Source organism: Eutrema salsugineum, unplaced genomic scaffold (assembly GCF_000478725.1).
Source record: "Eutrema salsugineum unplaced genomic scaffold, Eutsalg1_0 scaffold_12, whole genome shotgun sequence".
Classification (NCBI taxonomy): domain Eukaryota; kingdom Viridiplantae; phylum Streptophyta; class Magnoliopsida; order Brassicales; family Brassicaceae; genus Eutrema; species Eutrema salsugineum.
Window position 1 is genome coordinate 309,167 of NW_006256895.1, and position 20,042 is coordinate 329,208.

At 35.7% G+C, this 20,042-nt stretch overlaps 1 protein-coding gene across 1 annotated transcript; it reads left to right on the forward strand.

Annotated features, from left to right (window-relative positions):
- Positions 1-13,248: 13,248 nt before the first annotated feature.
- On the forward strand, positions 13,249-15,035 carry LOC18025412 (probable mannose-1-phosphate guanylyltransferase 3). The gene is made up of 5 exons (XM_006408533.2): positions 13,249-13,320; positions 13,710-13,850; positions 13,944-14,009; positions 14,098-14,337; positions 14,412-15,035. The coding sequence occupies exons 2-5, from the start codon at positions 13,740-13,742 to the stop codon at positions 15,033-15,035; spliced, it is 1,041 nt and encodes a 346-aa protein (XP_006408596.2). The 5' UTR covers positions 13,249-13,320; positions 13,710-13,739.
- The last annotated feature ends 5,007 nt before the right edge of the window (positions 15,036-20,042 follow it).

Here is a 20,042-nt window from a genome sequence, read left to right on the forward strand (position 1 = left end):
TCTCGTGGGTTCGGGTTTTGGAAAGATAGAACCATCCTGGTATTGACTTAGGACAATGAAAGTCAAATGATAGAAACCAAGAGTGGTCATAGGTGCGTAGTTAAAAGGCATGTAGAAAGGCTTTTTGGTAGTCTACGTAGGTATATCCTGGAATATGATACCCTGAAACAGAGAATTCTTTAGTGGTGTGAGAGGTAAAGAACCCGATGTCTTTAGGATTGCATATCCTTAGTATTTTGCAGGTGGAGTATGAGATGAGGTTGGGGTTGGTTTTATCTGTATGGTGGGTTATTTCGACTGACTTGGTATCGACGAGGATAAACTCATAAAAAGTACGGTTCTTGGTAAGGTTGTCTGTAAGGTATTGGCTATCCTCGTAAAATATACGATTGGTAAATTGGGTTATGTATTTCAATAATATTGGTTTGGTGAAGGAGGTGGTGAAGAGGTGTTGGCGGTGTGGTTTAAGGAAATAGGAGGATTTTTGGTCAGTAGTTTTTTGTGAGGAGGAGGGAGTGGTTAATTTTTGAGGTATTGGGTTAACAGCTTTTGCATAGGACAAAGGAGGGAATTCTGCTAATGCAGAGTATTGATTACTGGTGGTTATTTGTTTTCCTTGTAGATGCAGTTGATTCTTGATGTAGTCTGTTGCGGACATCGGTTTCTTTTGTTCACTCATTTTGTAGGTCTTGAGATTTTCCCTGTAAATACTCTTTTGTTAGAAAATCAGGTAAACAAGTATTATTCCCTTTTATATATTGTATATCAAAATCGAAAACAGATAAAATTGTTTGCCATCTTGCAAAAATTTGTTTAGAAACTAAATTTTTAACATCCTTTTGTAAAATCTCTTTTGCGGATTTGCAATCTACTCGTAGTAAACATTTTTTATTTATCAAATCGTCTTGAAATTTAGAAATACAGTTTACTATAGATAAAACTTCCTTTTTAACTGTAGAATAATTTTTTTGAGGTCCAAGCCAAATTCCCGAATGAAAACGGACTATTGACTCCTGAGTAGACTCTGACATCTTTTGTTTAAGTATTCCCCCATATCCTATTTCTGATGCATCGGTTTCTACTATCATGAATGCATTAGGATGTGGAATAACTAGACACGGTAAAGTGGTGACTTTTTTCTTAACATCTTGAACTATACTAGTATGCTGACTAGACCACGATACTGGATTCTTCTGCAATCTCTGAAACAATGGTTGAATAATTTTTCTGATAATAGGTAAGAAGTCTGATATATAATTTAAACATCCTAAAAATCGTTGTAATTGAGTTTTATCTTTTATTTCATCTGGAAATTTATTTGCAAATTCTATAGACCTAGATATAGGTGTTATAGTTCCTTGATAAATATTATGCCCTAAAAATCTTATTTTTGTTTGAAATATTTGCATCTTTTTTGCGGATACTACTAATCCATGTCTTTTGACTATGTTTAAGAAAGTATATAGATGTTTAAAATGTTGGTCAATAGATTTTGAAAATATTAATACATCATCTATATAAACCATAGAAAAGGTAGAATAAGGGTTAAATATTTCATTCATAATATTTTGAAATTCAGAAGGTGCATTTTATAAACCGAAGGGCATGACATTCCATTCATAATGCCCAAACGGGACGGTGAATGCTGTCTTATATTTGTCCTTTTCGGCTATTTGAATTTGCCAGAATCCGCTTTTCATATCAAATTTTGAAAATATGCAAGCATCATATAGTCTTTTTAATAGGTCTCTTTTATTAGGTATAGGATACCTTATCCATTGTATAACATTGTTTAAAGGTTTATAGTTAATCACTAGGCGAGGTATTCCTCTTTCTTTTTCTGCTTGGTTATTAACGTAAAAGGCTGAATAACTCCAAGGTGATTTAGATTTCCTTATTAGTTTTTTATCTAATAATTCTTGAATTTCTTTCTTACAATGTTCTAAAAGTTCTTGATTCATTTGAATTGGTCTAGCTTTAGTTGGAATATTTCTTTCATTGAAATCCTTTTCATAAGGAATTTCAACAATATGCTTTTTTCTTTCCCAAAATGCATTTGGGATTTCAGAACATATTTGACTTAATAATTCATTTTCTATTTTCTTAATTTTGTTTATTATTTGTGGATTGGGTAAGTGTTGTTCTATTTGTTGATATTTTATTTCCTGTTGCAGATATTGAATATGTTTTTGTTTCCCATTAATTAAATTTATAGATTTTTCTATGGTGGAGTTTTGTAAGGCTAGAATTTCTTTAGTTTTCATAGGAGAGAAAAACTCAAAAATTATTTTCTCTCCAACAATTTTTGTAGTGATTCCTAATTCTGTGACTTTGAATGGATAAATTTGTATGAAGAAGAGAGTTCCTAATATAACTTCTTGACTTAAATTTTTAACTAGGATAAATTGTGTTTTAAAACAATAGCTTTAATTACAAATCTTTGCTTTGGGTAGTTTATAATTAACTTTTAAACTACTCCCATTTGCACCACTAAGTCGTTCATAGGTTTTTTCATAGTACTTAGTTGGAACTATTCCTTCTCTAATACAGTTATAATCTGCTCCTGTATCTAATAATGCTATTATTTCTAATTTAAAATCATATCCTATATGTAAAGTAATCTTTGTATACCATTTTTGATAGTTTATTTTGTCTATGATTTGGATATATTCTTCCTCATCTTTTGTCTTTTCTTGGTTTTCAGGGTTACTTGCAGATGGTTCAGTGGTAATAGGAGATACGAATTGATGAACTCTTGGTTCTATCAAGGCTATCCTAGCATTTATTTTTAATTGTTCTAATTGTTGTTGGTGGACTATTTGTTGTAATTCTTACTTGTGCCTTTAAATTTTTAACTTCTCCTTGTAACTTTCCTGTAGTTACTTGTTTAAACAAAGTAGGACAATGGTATTTTTCAAGTATTTTACTAAGGCTAAAAGGTTGTGGAGTAGATAATTGGTTTTCTTTATGTACTATATCTTTTAGTTTTAATAAATATTCTCTTTTGGTTTCTGGATCATCTATTTTATCTATGATGTCTATTAGGAAATGTTTATCTATATCTTTTGTGATTACATTTATTGTCTTACAGTTGCAAATATCATCGGAGTAATCTTGTGAATGATCAGACGATGAATCGCTTTGGTTTACTATGATATCTAAAGAGGGTTCACTACTAAGTTCTTCAGAGTTTTCTGATTCTGAAAGTAATAGTTTTTCTAACTTTTCTCTAATATCTTGTTGATCGTGGAAATTTTCGTTAATCTTCTTTTTCATTTTACAGTCAGAAGATTTATGTCCAGGGCGTTTACAATTCCAACAAACAAGTTTTTCTTGTTGAGCTGGTTTCCTGAATTTTTTATTTTTTGCATAGTAAGAGTTAAAGTACTTTTTTGAGAAATTTTTATTTCTATTATATGGTCGTGAAGGTGTAAATTTATTTTGTTTATAAGTTTTTCGTCTTTCTCTAGAAGGTGGAGTGAGACGGTGATAACCATATTGCTCACAAAATGAGCCCATAGTTTCACCAAATCTAAATTTACTAGTTTGTTTTTTATCCTTATGTTCTTGACAAATTTGTAAGCCTTCCTTTTTAACGAAAGCAAATAATTGTCCGTAAGTTATAGAATCCCAAGGTATTGGTTGTCCTCCAGAAAAGTCTTTTAATATACTTATTAATCTTTCGGCAAAGAATGATGGTAATCCTGAAATAAACCTTTCTTTCCAAAAGGGTTGATTACAATCATTCCTTTGGAATATATTGGTTATAAATATATCTTTATACCACTTGAAATCTCCTAGGGTTGGACATCTAAGATTTGTTAAAACAAGTTTTTTACTGGTTAATTCTTCAGAAGGGTTTCCTACGAAATGCATAGTCATTGTATGTAATAGTACTTCTATGGCATTTTGGATTTGTTCTTCTTCATAAAGTCCATCTTCTCCTTCTACCCGTCTAGTTTCAGTATGGTTGATAATAGAATCTTGAGAAATTGTATCTAAAGAATTATCCCACCAATATTTTAGTGCTCCATTAAATCCAGAAATGAGGAGGACACATGCTTGTTTGTCCGATAAGCCTTTAGCTTTATAGGCCAAGCCAGCAATCCCCATTTCTTGGAATAGGTTCATCATTTTGTATTCTGATCTACCATCTATGTTCTATTCATCTATACCGTCTCCGGTATAAAAGTTTGCAGTAGGGAACTTATGATGTTCTTCAAATAGTAGGTCTGGTGGAGAGTGTCTAGGATAATATGGTTTCTTTGATGGTTGAAATTTTCTTTATACGATTAATTTCTACTTCTTCATGAGTTTCAATTTGACTATTTTCATCAATAATTTCTACTTCTTCATGAGTTTCAAGATGCATCTGGTTTTAGAAAATAATAACGGTACAAAAATATCCTTTATATTATAATAACCTAAAAAAAATCCGGAATATATGATTATATAATTCAATTTAGACATAATATTTTCCAAAAAATATTAGTAAGAAGTTATCAGAAGTCGTTTATATATTTTTAAAGATCGTAACTAACATAATTGAAATCGTATAAGGTTGTATTACGTATACATATATTAGATATAAAAACTATATCTACATAGTTACAAATTACTGTAATCATATATTAAAATATATAACAAATCAAAATTATATTAAATAGACAATATTATATTTCCATATATTGCAGATTAAATTAAATTGTAAAGGAGAAAATCCAGAATATTTAATATTTCTGATCAGCTGATTTGTTACAACTCACAACTGATTGCATTCACTCGTGTAAATATTATATATCTATATGAAATGAAAAAATAAAATAAAAAGTTAAACTGGTAGGTATAATCAGACTTTCTAAGAAAACATAGAAATTTGAGGACATTGAATATTTCTAACAACCATATCCTATATAATAACTTGAGTTCTTCTATTACAAATATTCTTCTACAAATTTCTCCTAACATTTTTCTCCACTGATAAAAAGTTTTAAAAATGGAGAATACAAATGACAATGGACTGCTGATCATTAGGCCACCACCATTGATTATGCGATTTGGTGTGGCAGAACTAACGTCACCACCTCCAATTACTGATTTGGAGATTGTGAAAAACACCTGAGAGGGAGGATCAACATAGTTTTCAGTCATTCGAGAAAAATACTGAATAAGAATTGGGAAGGAAGAGTATCAGCAATCTTATCAAGCTTAATGGTGCCTAAGAAAACTCATTCTTAATGGTAAATTTCGTGCTCACTATAAGACTATGTATCTAAAGGTGTTTCCCCTTTCAAAAAAAAAAAAGATAGCATAAACTGAATAGAATGAAAGGAAATGAAACAAAAAGCCTTAAGAGTCTTATAGAGTCAAAATTATTGGAAGCAAAAAAGTTACAAGTATTCATCTATGGAGTTATGGTTTTTACAACCTAGACAAGAATCTAAGTCTGGGAGAAATATGAAGAGAACCTGATGAAGGAGATCAAAGATTATATGGCAAGAAGAAAGTGACTGGAAACTGTGGACATCAACAGCTCCATCCTGTCTTGCTGTTTTGCATAATATTCTCCTTCCTCAAAAATTAAGGTAACTCTAAACACATCAAACCTCACCCCTAAATTTTGAGTACATAGCCTTGAATGCATTCATTATTATTCTTTTGATGAGAACCACCACTACAAGAAAAACATCATTTTACGACGGCCGAAATGGTCGGTAATTCGTCGTAATAGGGCCATTACGACGGATTACCGACGATTTCAAAATCGTCGTAAACTCATCGTCGTAATAGACAAATTGTCGTAAAATCGTCGTATAATATACGACGACTTTGTTTCGTCGTAACATCGAGGCAAACAAAATCGTCGTAAATGCGTCGTACAATTTACGACGAGTTTACATCGAATTGCATCCACTTGGTCTTCACCTAAACCGTCGTTAAGTGGTTGTTAATGATCGACGTAAGATCGTCGTAAAATGTACGACGCAATAATCGTCGTAAATCAGTCGTAAAGTATTTCTTCATTGCGTCGTAAAATCGTCGTAAATCTCGGACGTATAATCGTCGTATTTGTCGTCGTATATTATAGTCGTAAAGTTGTCGTAATATGTACGACGACATTACGACGGTTTGAATAAATCTATTACGACGATTATACGACGATTTATATATATGAAAAATAAAAAAAAATTAATTGAAAATTTAAAAAAAAAAATAATTCGAATTAAAATTTAAATAAAAAAAATAATTTACAATTTGAAAAATTTTAATTTACAAAAAAAACCCTACAGGTCATCTAAATCTAAATGTATATCGTCGATCCCGTCACCGGCCTCCTGGACATCATCTTGGACGTGCTCCTTGCCGGGTCTTCGGTTTGATGGTCCCGCCGCCTGATCTCCGGCTCCGGCTGTAGGAGGGTCGACCCCGAGAGATCGGAACATCTCCGCGTCCGTCTGCACCGGCGGCGGTCGAGTCCTAGTAGATGACCCGACGGCAGACGATCCTCTGAGAACCCCATCCGCCTTCAGCTTGTCCAGCTGCGCCATGAGTACCGGATTGTCGGCTCCCATGATCTCGAAAAGACCGTAGAGCATGTCGATCTTCGTCTCGTACCGGTCGATCGTCGTCTCGTACTGGTTCCGCATCTGATCGATCTCCTGGCGGATAACCGGATCCGCTGGAGCCCGGACGTGACCAGTCGCCGTAGCTCTCGGGGTATCACGGATGGACCCCATCCCTAATACCCGCCCCTTTTTCTTTGGGGCAACCTACAAACAATTGTTAGGTACACATGTTTTCAATGTTTTTCACCTAACTCCTTTTTCGACGTACAATCGTCGTAATATGTACATCGAAACAAAGTCGTCGTAAAGTCGTCGCAAAATTACGACGAATATACGACGACTTTACATTTACTAGCAAATCTCTCGTTATCGATGTATAATCGTCGTAATTCGTCGTAAATTGTACGTCGAGTTTACGACGATTTTTTTATACGACGGTTTTACGACGGTTTTTAAATTAGACGTAAAATCGTCGTAAAATCGTCGCAAATTTACGACGATTTCAAATCCGTCGTAATGGACCGTCGGAAAACCATTGTTTTCTTGTAGTGCACTGGAACTCCTAATGAATGTTAAGAGCTGGTTGACTGGAAGTTAGGTATAAGTGAGTAGATTTTCACATGACGGATCAATAAACTAGTTATGCTTGTGTTATGGTGAGAATTTTCTACGCTATACGCGATTTGAGCATGATGATTGATTTTAGTCTAGAAGTATGGTCACTGAGATTTTTTTAGTTCTTGCGATTTTCAAACCTCTTTTCTGGGATTAGATCTTTGTTTTGTTTGAGGACAAACAAAAGTCTAAGTCTGGAGGAGTTGATAACACCGAATTTTTACCATTTTTATGGATCATTTTTAATGTCTTATACAGGTGTTTTCACTCATTTTTCAATGCTTTATAAGTGATTTCCATGTTTTGGAGTTTTAAAAAACTTTTCAGAAAACTTGGACTTTTGGAGTGCATTTTGGAGCAAAAGTACATTTTTGGATAAATTCAGGCCGTCAGAAGTTTGGCAACCAATGAAAACCTTCTCACCGTCTGATCATATTTGGAGACATTATAGAGGAGACAATAATATTTCCAATGCACTTGGAATCAATTCAATCCAATGGTTATCTCTCCAGATATCATCAATGCACTGAAGGCCGATCAACACAGTCCGGGAAAGTGAAGTAGCTCTCACATGCGGTCAAGGTACTCTACACTGCAGGTCAGCCACCCTCACCCGCGGTGGACCTGAATCCGACCCTCAGAAGCCCATCTAAGGTCCAAGACACTTCCTGCACTTATTTTACAAACCCTAGATGCCTAGAGGAGGACAAACACTATAAATACATTGTCTTTAGGTCTTTTGTAACTAAGCCTCTTTCATGTTTTAGAGAGATTACTTCATTTTAGTTTTAGGTTTTACTTTTATGCATTTGTAGAAGGCTTTTCTCGCCATACTTGTCTTCAATAAGGGAAGCTTTTCTTCATCTTATTTCTTTTACTTTGCTATTTTTCTATTTCAAAACCAATGATGATGTCAAGCTCAACTATGTCTGAGTACTTACCTTGTTGGGTTAACGGGCCATCAAAAGGGAACACATGATTGATGACATCTAGGTTTTTAGGTTAAAAGATTTTGATTTTTACATGACTCAACCATTTATCCCGTTCTTAAGGCTGTATGCTGGAGTAGCTAACCAATATCCGATCTAAGGTTGAATCACCACGAGAGTGATGTATCAGATTGCCTGAACTGGATCTTATGGATGTGGCTGTTGTTGGAGACGAAATCTACCTACGGAGGGGACGTGAGCCGAGACGAATTCAACTATTAATGCATGATCTCTCCCACGGCAAGAGACGAAAGCTACTTGTCGAGTTAGAGTGATTGAATGATTAGTGTGACGAGAGTTGGCTAACCTTATAAGTGTCTATTCTAGTTCCAGATGCATAGAAAATCCTAATCTAATTCCATTGTTTTCAAACCGATTTCTTTTCAAGCTTTTATTTTATGCTTAGTTTATTAGGATTACTGACAACCAAAACCCCTTTTAATCTGATTAGATCTACAATTGTTCTTAGTATCAGTTAGGAGTCCTCAACGTACACATCCCTGTGGATCCGATCCCTAAGTACTACTACGTTTGCGGTGCACTTGCAGCTTTATTTAGGGTAAAATTTGTAGTTGTCCACTGCACCCACATCAACCTTCTCCCAAAACAGAGCTCTCCTGCTTTGGCCTGTATTGTCTCGGCCACTAGGTCCAACCTCATCTACTCTCCCAAGCTGAACAACTTCCAACCGCTCCATCCTTTGATTCATTTGGTCTAACAAACGAGATATCTGGTCCATCTTGATGTTCATGGTTCCAGTTTTGATTTTCTCAGTTTGCAGGGTAGATAGTTCGTCGTCACTTGATGACATGTCACTTGATGACATGTGTAACCTCGCAAAAAGAACAAACACGTTAGTAAAATATTTTTCACAATTTTCTCGGTGTTTTCACTCTACACTCTTAAGATCCTCACTAAATAGTAGAATCTCTCCTCGGTTCTTATTGAACTAAATCAAAAACTCGATATAAGCCCAAACCAATTCAGAAAATCAAGCGTTGAAGAATAAAAAGAGTACATATTGTAGATAGAAAAAAAAAATTGATTCAACCTGATATGATTTTTTTTTTGATTTATTTTTTTCTTCTTTTTTTGTCTCTAGATTTTTTTCCTTTTTTGAATTTAACAAAAGAAAGAAAGAGACGGTGGAATTCAAAAAGACAAGATGGATAGATAATATCAAATTTCAAGAGTGTGGCTCTAATACCACTTGATACGATCATTCAAGAAATGCACACTCTATATCGGTATTGAGGTTGATAATCCTTGACTCCAAAAGGATCACAAAGAAATATGCTAAGGCATTAGCGTTTAATTCGAAGATCCTTAGGCCCAATTTTACGGTAAATTCTTGAAACAAGGTTGTGCTTCACTGGCTGATAGAGATCACGGTAAAATGATGTCAAGGCATGAACGAGGTTCCCGGAAATCCCTGAGCCCCTTAAACGACTTAAAAATATTCTACGAGATAATGGAGTGAAGGCTGCGTCAAACTGTATGAAGACCACTTGATAAACCAAAGAGATTTGTTAGCTAAACACCAATAAATCAAGAGAAAGTTCGCAATAAACCAAAGAGAAAACTTCTCTAAAAGAAACGATTTTATTAAAAAAGGTGAATGAATGATTCTGAGTTCTACATCGCTTATTTATAGGGAAACAAGTAGGCCAAGATCCATACTCATAAATGTAAAAATACATTATATGAAGCAAAGGCTAAAATAAATAAAGTTTGAATGTCTTCTCGGCTGCCTTGACTGCTTTGACTGATCCTTGAGCTTCCAGCCGAAAACGATCCTTGGAATTCTTCATGAGTTAGATCGAGAATGTGAGTGTAAGCCCATTGCACCTGTGAAACACTCCATTCCGGACTCTAAGTTTGTGGAGGTTGTTCCCGTTCGGACCACTAAGTGGCTCTGAACCATTCCATCCATTTTTAGGGTCATATCCTTAAATCAGTCCAATTTCGATAAGTATATTCAGAGATTCATTAATTTAGAGTCGATATTGTAGTAAACAAGAAAGAGAACATATATTTTATTGATATAGTAAAGGATTCAATACAAAGAGTTAGCATATAAGCTATTATAAGTTCGCATGATCATATATATCTGTTCTAACAAACCACCCATCATCTTTGGCTAAACGGTCTGCGCGTCTAAGCTAGATTCTTTCTACGGTCATGATTACCTGAAATGCCAACAATATAAGTATATTCTATTTTTGCTAAGTATTAATCATGCATATGTATGCGTTTATGCTTTTGGATTCCCAACCTTTTATAATCCCACGGTGATTTCCAATCCAGATCATGGGTTGGCCTTGGATAGGCCGAGTATTGGTGAGATCAGTTCCATCTCCTAAGCCGCTCGGCCACGCCAATCCGGATCTGGTCTATAAACTACCACAATCTAACGTGCACCATGCCATGGCCGGCGATCCTTTGAGATTTCAACCGAGACATACGGTCATATCAATCTAGTCCATACTTGGGCCGATCGTCAAGTGCCCCCGGTGGAATCCTTTATCACTTCAGCCGAGACTTACCGTCAGAATGGCCTAGCCCATATTTAGGCCGATCATAAGATTCACCCAACAAAGAAATAACTTAACCGTACGCTCTTAACTATAGAACGCACCCTAGTCGCTCGCGGTCGGTTGTCCTTGCTGTGTCTCTCTCTTCCTTTCTTCCTCCGTGACCCGCACCTTCCACTCCAGACGGTTCTCTTTCCACCAGTCAAGTTCTCTCTCTCTCTCTCTCTCTCTCTCTCTCTCTCTCTCTCTCTCGGTTTGCCTTGGTCTCACAGCCAAAAACCTTTTCCTCTGTTTGTGCGTGCGTAAAAATGAGGGCCAAGGGGTCTATTTATAGATTCTCCTTTTTGTAGCTGCCATATTGCGAACAAGGGTGTGTTGCTTGGCGAACAGGTGCGTTGTTTAGTGGAATAGGCTTTGCAATCATTCGGCCATAACCGCCCATAACCGCTCTAGTCCAGCTGGCTCACTTATCACTTGACTTGACCAACTACCTAACACTTGCCCAAGCTGAGCTGAGCTTCCCGATAGCTGATCCAGCTAGCTTAGCTCGACCGTCCAGCTCATTTTAGCTCCATCCTCCTTATTGTGTTATCTGCTCTCTTTTTCTCGGCTAAATCTTTACGGACTAAGCCAACTATTCCAGACTATGGCTCGAGTCTTTACTTACACTCTCAATGATTCTTTCCCGTAACGGCCATGGTTTGTCCCAATGATCCTATTTCGGATCGGGGACATTACAACCTCCACTCGGAAAACATATTGGGGCAAAACCAAGAGCAGAAAAAACTCAGACATACGGCCAACCTCAAGAAGAACCCACAAACGATATAGAGGTTAGAACTGAGTGTGTAAGCTACCCCTCATTGATCCGGACTTGAACCTCCATCCTCCGTACTTCATTTAGCAACTCCGGACAGCTCCTGCTAGCTTCAGGGACTTGGACTGCTTCATTGGACCCTTTGGAATAACCAATGCCGCCCTCCGGAACCTCACTAGCTTCTTCTGGATCTATGATCACATCAATGGATGTGCACAATGGTGAGAAAACTTCCTTTTGGTTTGATATCTGTTCGGATATGGGAAGATTTATTGATCTGATCGGTCCGAGAGGCACAATTGATATGGAAATTCCTCTTCACGCATTGATCGCATCGTTGATGTCTCGTAGACGACATCGTCATCGAGTCGAGGCTCTGAACAATATGGAAAATGCTTTTGTAGATATCCAATCCAGCCACAAATCAGAATACGCGGATGTATTTCTCTGAAAGAGTAGAGGAGACAGCTTCAAACCTGTTTTCAACTCGAAAAAGACATGGCTTCTCACAAGGGTCATCTCGAATCCAATCCAGTGGCACAAAGGAGTCTGGTTTAAATACTCGTCGCCAAAATACTCTCTACTTGCTTGGTTTTCTATTCACAACCGATTATCTACGGGTGATCGAATGGCATCTTGGAATGTTGGAGCAAATGCTATGTATGTTTTCTTTAATGATCCAATAGAGTTCTGAAATCATTTGTTCTTTGTTTGTCGTTTTTTACGAGAAGTTTGGGCTAAGCTAACAAGGGATCTCCTCAAAGATCAATCCAAAACAAATTGGGAGCTTCTGCTCCAAGTCATTGTGGATATTCATCTAGATTGAACCCAAAAATTTCTATTTCGATATGTCTTCGAAGCTGCAATACATTGCATATGGACAGAGAGAAACAAATATTGTCATGGAGATGTTCCTTCTTCTGCTACTCATATTTATGGACTCATCGACAAACAGGTTCGTTGCAGGCTTCACTCCATTCGTGAATTGGGGAACAACGTTTTCAACGATGGGATTGGTTTCAAGCTTGGTTTAATACCCATAGCTGAGCTGCTCTTATTCATTCGTTTTTACCTCTAATTTTTTCTAAAATTTTTAAGTTAAAAACATACTCGACTTTTTATTGTTTGAATATAATTTTACATTCGGTTAAAATAATTTAAATATTCATTTCCAAAACATGAAAAGAATAATAGTGTGTTAATTACTAATTAATGGTTCATACCAGAGAAAACTTTTTATTTGATTGCCTGAACAAAAGAAATCAAAATGCCACTTTCCAAAAGGGATTTACGTACGAAATCTTTGGAAATATCGTTAAATGTAGATTCACCTCTCTTTAATTGGAGATCTCTTTTGAATTTGCATATGGTTAAGCAGATTCACATGGTTCTCAGTTTTTTTTATCATTGATTGCTACGATATAGAGATATGGAATTTGCATATAAGCCCAAAAAAATTAAATCTCTTTGTTACGTCTTATTTTTCCTTCCATTAGGTTATGCGGGTTATATTGTAATATAATTTGAAATCTAACTGTGTGGGTTATAATTATGCGGGTTATATTGTAATATCAGCGTATCACGGAACATAATAAAAAAGAAACGTTTTTTTGTTATCGAATCTGCTTATAGGCCCAGTAAATTAAGCTCAAATTTAAAAACCAGTGTCACACGCGTGTTTGGCGGGGGCCGTCAATTGTCTTTCCGTATTAATTCGCGGGTTTGGCCGCATTGTCAAACCACAGATCTGTTATTCAGAGCTCTCCTTCCAGATCCTGATCTGCAATTCAAAACTTCAGGTTCATTCTTTTGCAGTCTTCTTTTTATTTTTATTTTTATATAGATTTCGGTATCAGATGCTATATAAATAGATTTCGGTGTCAGCTGCTTCTTCTATATATAAATAGATTTGGTGTCAGATGCTTCTTCTATTTATAAAATAGATTTCGATTTCAGATGCTTCTTTCGTTAAAAAAAAAAAAAAAAAAAGACCCGCACTTATTTACCGTATTTGGATCGTCGTAGCAGAAGAAGTTTACCCTTGTTGAATGTATTCAAAGTTGATTCAGACATGCCTTTGTGTTTTTATATCAAAGAACTGGAAATACTTGTGGTTGTTGTAATTGAAGTTTTCTTTCCCAGAATTTCCTCTCTGGGCAGGACTTACATTCGGTATTCTAAAGTGCAGAACTTTTGTTGTATGAGTATTAATTGAAGAATGAAGGCTTTAATTCTCGTTGGAGGTTTCGGAACTCGATTGAGGCCTCTTACCTTCAGCATGCCAAAACCGCTTGTTGATTTTGGAAACAAACCAATGATTTTGCATCAGGTTTGCTTTTTCTATTGCTTTCGAAGTTTCTTTCTTCACTATATGCATTCTCCGAATCAAAGTCTTAAAATTTAGAGAAAAAAAATTGAACAGATTGAAGCTCTGAAAGATGCTGGAGTGACTGAAGTTGTATTAGCTATCAATCACCAACAACCAGAGGTATAGTGTCCTTGAATCTTTAATTACCCGAGAAAACTACAGTGTGTGATCCTCCTCCTCGCGTTTTGGACCTTTTCGTATTTCTCAGGTGATGTTGAACTTTGTGAAGGAATATGAGAAGAAGCTAGACATAAAAATTACATTTTCCCAGGAAACTGAACCCCTCGGAACAGCAGGGCCTCTCGCGCTGGCTCGGGATAAGCTGGTCGATGAATCAGGCAAACCCTTTTTTGTACTTAACAGCGATGTTATCTGTGAATATCCATTGCTTGAGATGATTGAATTTCACAAAATTCATGGCGCTGAAGCTTCAATCATGGTGACCAAGGTATTTAAAAAGAAAGCATTTTCTACGTAACTGAATCATTCATCTGTTATAGCTTTGCTTCTACATATTAACAGGTTGATGATCCTTCTGAGTATGGTGTGGTGGTTATGGAGGAAACTACATCGAGAGTTGAAAGTTTCGTAGAGAAACCGTTACATTATGTGGGGAACAAGATTAACGCTGGGATTTACCTCTTGAACCCATCTGTTCTTGACAGGATTGAGCTGAGACGGACGTCGATAGAGAAAGAAATATTCCCTAAGATAGCTTCAGAGAAGAAGCTTTACGCGATGCTATTGCCTGGTTTTTGGATGGACATTGGTCAACCAAAAGATTACATAACCGGGCAAAGATTGTATCTTGATTCTCTAAGAAAGAAATCTCTTCAGGAACTGGTCACAGGGGATCATATAGTTGGGAATGTTCTGGTGGATGAGAGTGTGGTTATAGGAGAAGGTTGTTTGATCGGACCTGATGTTGTGATTGGTCCTGGATGTGTGATTGGTTCAGGTGTGAGATTGTTTGGGTGTACTGTTATGCGTGGTGTTCGGATCAAGGAACATGCCTGCATCTCTAATAGTATTGTCGGATGGGATTCAACTGTCGGAAGATGGGCTCGGGTTTTTAACAGAACGGTTCTTGGCAAAGATGTTCATGTTGCCGATGCAGAGGTTTATAGCAGCGGGACTGTTATCTAATAGCTAATGACTGTGAATCCAGAGATGGTCATATGATTTTTTTGTTAATAGTAATCATTTATAACTCTAAATTGATCCTTATTCTTCTTCTTATAATAATTTTTCTATCCACAATGTGGACATTGGGTTCTTGTTTAGGTTTTTAGGCATTATCTTATATATAAAAGAGAAAGGACTTTCTCCCGTAGCTTGACATGTCATCACCTAAAAAAGTGACACGTATCACTCTAATTGTTACAGAAAAACAACGAAAAGTCTGAAAAAACTTTTAATTTGGATTGACCTTTCCTCTTCATCTCTTCGATCTCTTCTTCGTCTATGGTTTCCAGTTTCCAGGTTTCTTCATCACAGTCAGTCATCGTACTTCAGCTATGTGGTTTTCGCTCTCGATCCCATTTTAAATTTCTCTCTTTGGTTATTGGACTAAGTAACTGAAAATTTACAGTGTAGTAGAGCTAAATCGCCGCTTCGAGATACTGATGGTATCGGCGGTGTGGGAGAAGCGTTTTGCTATTTGATGCTTTATATGTACGACAGATGATTAAATTGATACGAGTAATCTCGAACAAAAGTTTTTTTTTCATCTTTCCAAAATCGGCTATCACTTTGAAGCGCTTTAAGAGGTGCTTATCCGAAGTTAATCTACCGGCTGAGATCTCTGATTCATTTATTGGTGAAGAATCCCGATCAAAGATGTTTGTACGGGGAGTAGACGTCATCGTCTTGATTGGATTATTATATACCTTTAGATTGTTTCATAATACTCAAGTTTTAATCTTGATGGTGCGTGATATATAATCTGGCAACTGAATGTGCCTGCTTCGTCTTTTGATTTCTTCCTCTTTCTGTTTATGTTTTGGAACACTTCCTACGTTTTTCATATTTGTGTTTGTTTGATAGGTTTTTTGTGTCTGAAACGATCCTCAAGTCAAGATTGTTGTTGATTCTGAAAGATCCGTGATTTAATTTAACTTTTGCTCGAATGCGATTTAGCTTTTGTGATGTTTCCAAGAGGCTGTCAAATAGTAGACACTCGGGCTACACAGATAACTAAACCCGTCTTGAATTTCCAAGACACCATGATTTTGTTCAGAAACTTATTTCTTGTCTCATGATCACAGCTCTGCTGCAGCCTGCAATGGGTTATGTAAACATGGAGAAGAGATGGGTCTTCCCTCTCGTCATCACATTTCTTAACTTGGTTTCTCTCTTTTTTAACAAGAAGGTGATAGGCTTAGAGGAATTAAGGTAAATAGCAATTCAAGGTCTACATGATAATGCTGGTATTCGCTATGTTGTCTCAAAGGTAATAAACTCGCATGCTTCCAGTTGAGTTCTTCTGTTTTTGGATCATTATTGTTATATGTGCTATTAGTAATGCTATATTTTCTAACTTCATGAATTATCGGGAACTTTCAGTTTCCAGTTTCTGTACTTTGCTTTTGAGAATATAATTTAAGAAAGATGTATAGAAATGGATTTGAGTTACTTGCTTGGTCAATGCTTGCTTTATATTATTCTCTCGGATATAGGCTACATCATGTAGCAGCTTTTACTGAGCTACCTGTCACTGGATCACTCCATCTGGTTTTCAGAGTTAGCTAAGAAAAGGCCACAGTACAATCAAAATTCAAAGAGGAACTTCTGGTAAACCCTGTAAGTTTTTTTTTGGGTGATTTGATACTCGAACATTTTATTGATGGGGTTTGTGAAGAGAAAGATTATAAATTTAATTGGTGTATGTTTTGCTCATCCCTTGCAGAAATATTTCATCAAAATTCTGATGAGATTGGATACTGTTCTTGTAAAATGATAGGTAGCTAGGTTTATTGAATAGTCTTTGTCGCATTTTTGCTTACATGAGTGAACAAAGCAATGAATTAGACAGTAACATGTGTGACTCTCATTAGTTAATATGTTGACCAAGTAGAATGCACTGATGCTCGACGGGGATCCATTCTTTCCAATAATTTTGAACCAGAAGCTTACATGTCTTAGTAGAAGTGACCCTCTCTTGTTTCAGCTAAAGTATTTTTTGTGGAAAACTCATAACAACACTTACATGTCATATGTCCTCCCACCAGAGTTAAAGGAGACTCAAGGGACGTGCCTCTGATTTTGGCCTCACAAAGAAGCTTTTGCCTATTTTTTGCAGTAATCTATTTCCCTTTCAAATATAGGATTTGAAGACAAAGTTATCTTGTCTACAACAAACTGCAATTCAGTTAGAGCAAAACACTTTTGTTGGACGAATTAGGGAGCTTGCTTCCTAAATCCAAAGGTATACTTTTATCACTTAGAACCAGGGCAACCATGATAACCTCTTTTAATTTAAACGTCTATATTTTTTTTGGTCCCATCATGTTTATGGAACATTCCTAAACCCTTCGTTTTAAACACTTCTCACTGCATAAGCTTATGTTGTCCTGTTATTTTTTCATCCTGAATCTATATAGATAAATGCAGGTTACAATCTTCCTAACGAAAAAGAGGATTATGATCTACAAGTGACGTGTATAATGAATATTTTTGTGCTAGAGGATTAACTAAATGAAGCAGGCTAAATATTGATAAAGGCAGCCTTCCACCGTGGATCTTTCTTATATTTGTATAACGTCTCTAAGATGTTTGTCTATTAGTGGTGCTACAATTTTTAATGAGAGAAGTCACTTTGAAGTGGAAAGGGTTTTGTGAAACAAAGTTTCTAAAGAAGTTCGTTATTGTTTAGGGCTCTAACTCAGCATGAGTACGAGACCTGTGCTAACTCAATTGTTGTTAATTTAAGTCAATTTTATGCTAATAATATTAACTGTTAGGTCTTTTGTTCAGAAACCGTTCAAGATGTTCTGCCCTTTAGATTTCCGGAAAGAGATAAATAGTACCCACGTTGAGAGTGCCGAAGGGCAAAGATATGTTTTTGAAATTGTGTGGTATGTATTTAAGAGAAAATAAGTCTCACTCAAATTAATTTTATGCTAATGTGTGATTAACATCATTGTAAGTGGAAATCCTATGGTTTAATTTTGCATCCAAAAGGAAAAATAATTTTCTGTAAATAATTTTCTATGCTCTTTCTTGTAAGATATGTCAACAAGATCACATGTAACTATATAAATCTAAAAATTTCTCCATACTTGTATAAAAAGGCAAGTAAATTAATCCAAGAAAAAAAAGAGCATTGTGTATTATATTATTATTTAAAATAATTTTATATAAAAAAGAATTCAGTATGATGTATTATAAAAAAAAAATCCGCGCATCGCACGGGTATTCACCTAGTATATACAATACTCAGGTCCTCATAATCTCTTTAATCGGATTCAGAAGTCGTTTTGAACAAGATGATTTCATTTTTCACCTTTGAAGCCATCAAAACAAAGTGACACCATGAGTACTAAGTCAATCAATAACAAGCATCAGACCGATAAAAGATCGTTATTGTGGAGTAGTATTGATCTAAAAATTTTCAAGTACAAAGTTCACTGAACAGAGTATCCTAAAAATGCCTCGGCAACTGCAATTGCAAAGCTCTCTTCTCCAAATGTAGTTTTCTTGTTTGACAACGATTCACCTTCACTTGGGTTCTTTGACATTTGTCTTTTACCTCGTCATAGCTAGCCTTTGTTGTCTAGATCGTTCTTCAAATTCAAGTTTTTGGTTGTAGTTGTTGTAATTTCTTAGTTTTCGGTTCTCTCCTTTTTTTTTATCGTTGTAAAGTTGTCAAAAATCGAAAATGGTAGGATTCTTAAGATTTTTACCAAAACACTCTCAAACTCTTTGGTTCAATTCGGTTTTATCCTTTAGTGTTGGCCTTTTGTTTATATTGGGTGGTCTAAATTTGCTACTTCAAGTTTTTGTATTGTATACGGAGAAGAAATTAACTAGTTCAACTTATTGAAGATGCTATTCTGTCCTTGAGACTGCTAGGGACTCTGGGGCTTCTCGCATTCCTGCTGATGCAGAGATCAGATGAGAAGGGGCCCATCTCTTAAGTAGAATCCAATGCGATAGAAGGATGCCAAAGGCCTAAGTTGGTCCTTAATAGAAAAGCCATAGAGCTCATGGTTGATAGTTGACTTTTTTTGTTTGTCAAAATGGTTGACTGCTATCTCTTAATTAGAGAATCTGACTGGGAATGAATACTTTGAGCTCTTCTTCTTCATGGACTCTTCCCAGTTCTGAAGCTTACTATCACTATATACGCATGGCAACTTAATTTTTTACCTCGAACAATTTCGTTCAATTGTAACATAGTCACACAATTCTATAAGAAGTGTAATAAAGTTTCTCTCATCTCTTTCTATATTTTATAGTATTCCAAGTTTTATTTTAGGTAAAGAATTTTCATCTTCAGTTATATTTATTCTTCTAACAAATTATACCCACTCTTTATAATAATCTGAACTAGTTGTTGTTGAGCTTTATTTGTTTAAATATCAGTCAGTCAATCAATAAAAGAGACAAAACTCATCCGAAAACTATCAATATCGTCAGCGGTCACAACAAATTCGCCGCAATTCGTTATTGGAATATGCTCTCTATCATTAAGAATCATGATATAGAATGAAAACGATATTTTGCACACACAAACAAATGAAAACGCTATTTATTATTATAATAATTTTCTGAAAAGAGAAAACAGATCTGAATTGAGTTCATCCCAAAAATAGTGAATCGGTTTGGGTTACTTTTTTTTGTCTTTTAATGGTTTCTGTGTGATTGTATCTACTATGTGTTTGTAATTTTGGTATCAGAACCATGACAGTCTAAATTTTAAATTTTATCTCCCTAAGGGGTTATAAGCCTACTAGTTGTAGTTTTCTACAAACTAATATAGAAAGTATGCTTTATGATTGCTACATAGTGGATCCTCCACATCAGAAATCTGACATAGTTTAGAAAAAAAGAATTTTGAGAAAGAACTCATAAGATTATAATGCTCAAAGTACCTTGAGGCTCAAAGCTAAGAAGTATTACCTCGGTTATCGAGCTAAAACATCTTACGAG

Coding starts and splice junctions, on each gene's coding strand:
- LOC18025412 (XM_006408533.2), top strand. CDS start 13,740: ATGAAGGCTTTAATTCTCGTTGGAGGTTTCGGAACTCGATTGAGGCCT. Junction 14,010..14,097: donor TCAATCACCAACAACCAGAG/GTATAGTGTCCT, acceptor CGTATTTCTCAG/GTGATGTTGAACTTTGTGAA. Junction 14,338..14,411: donor CTTCAATCATGGTGACCAAG/GTATTTAAAAAG, acceptor ACATATTAACAG/GTTGATGATCCTTCTGAGTA.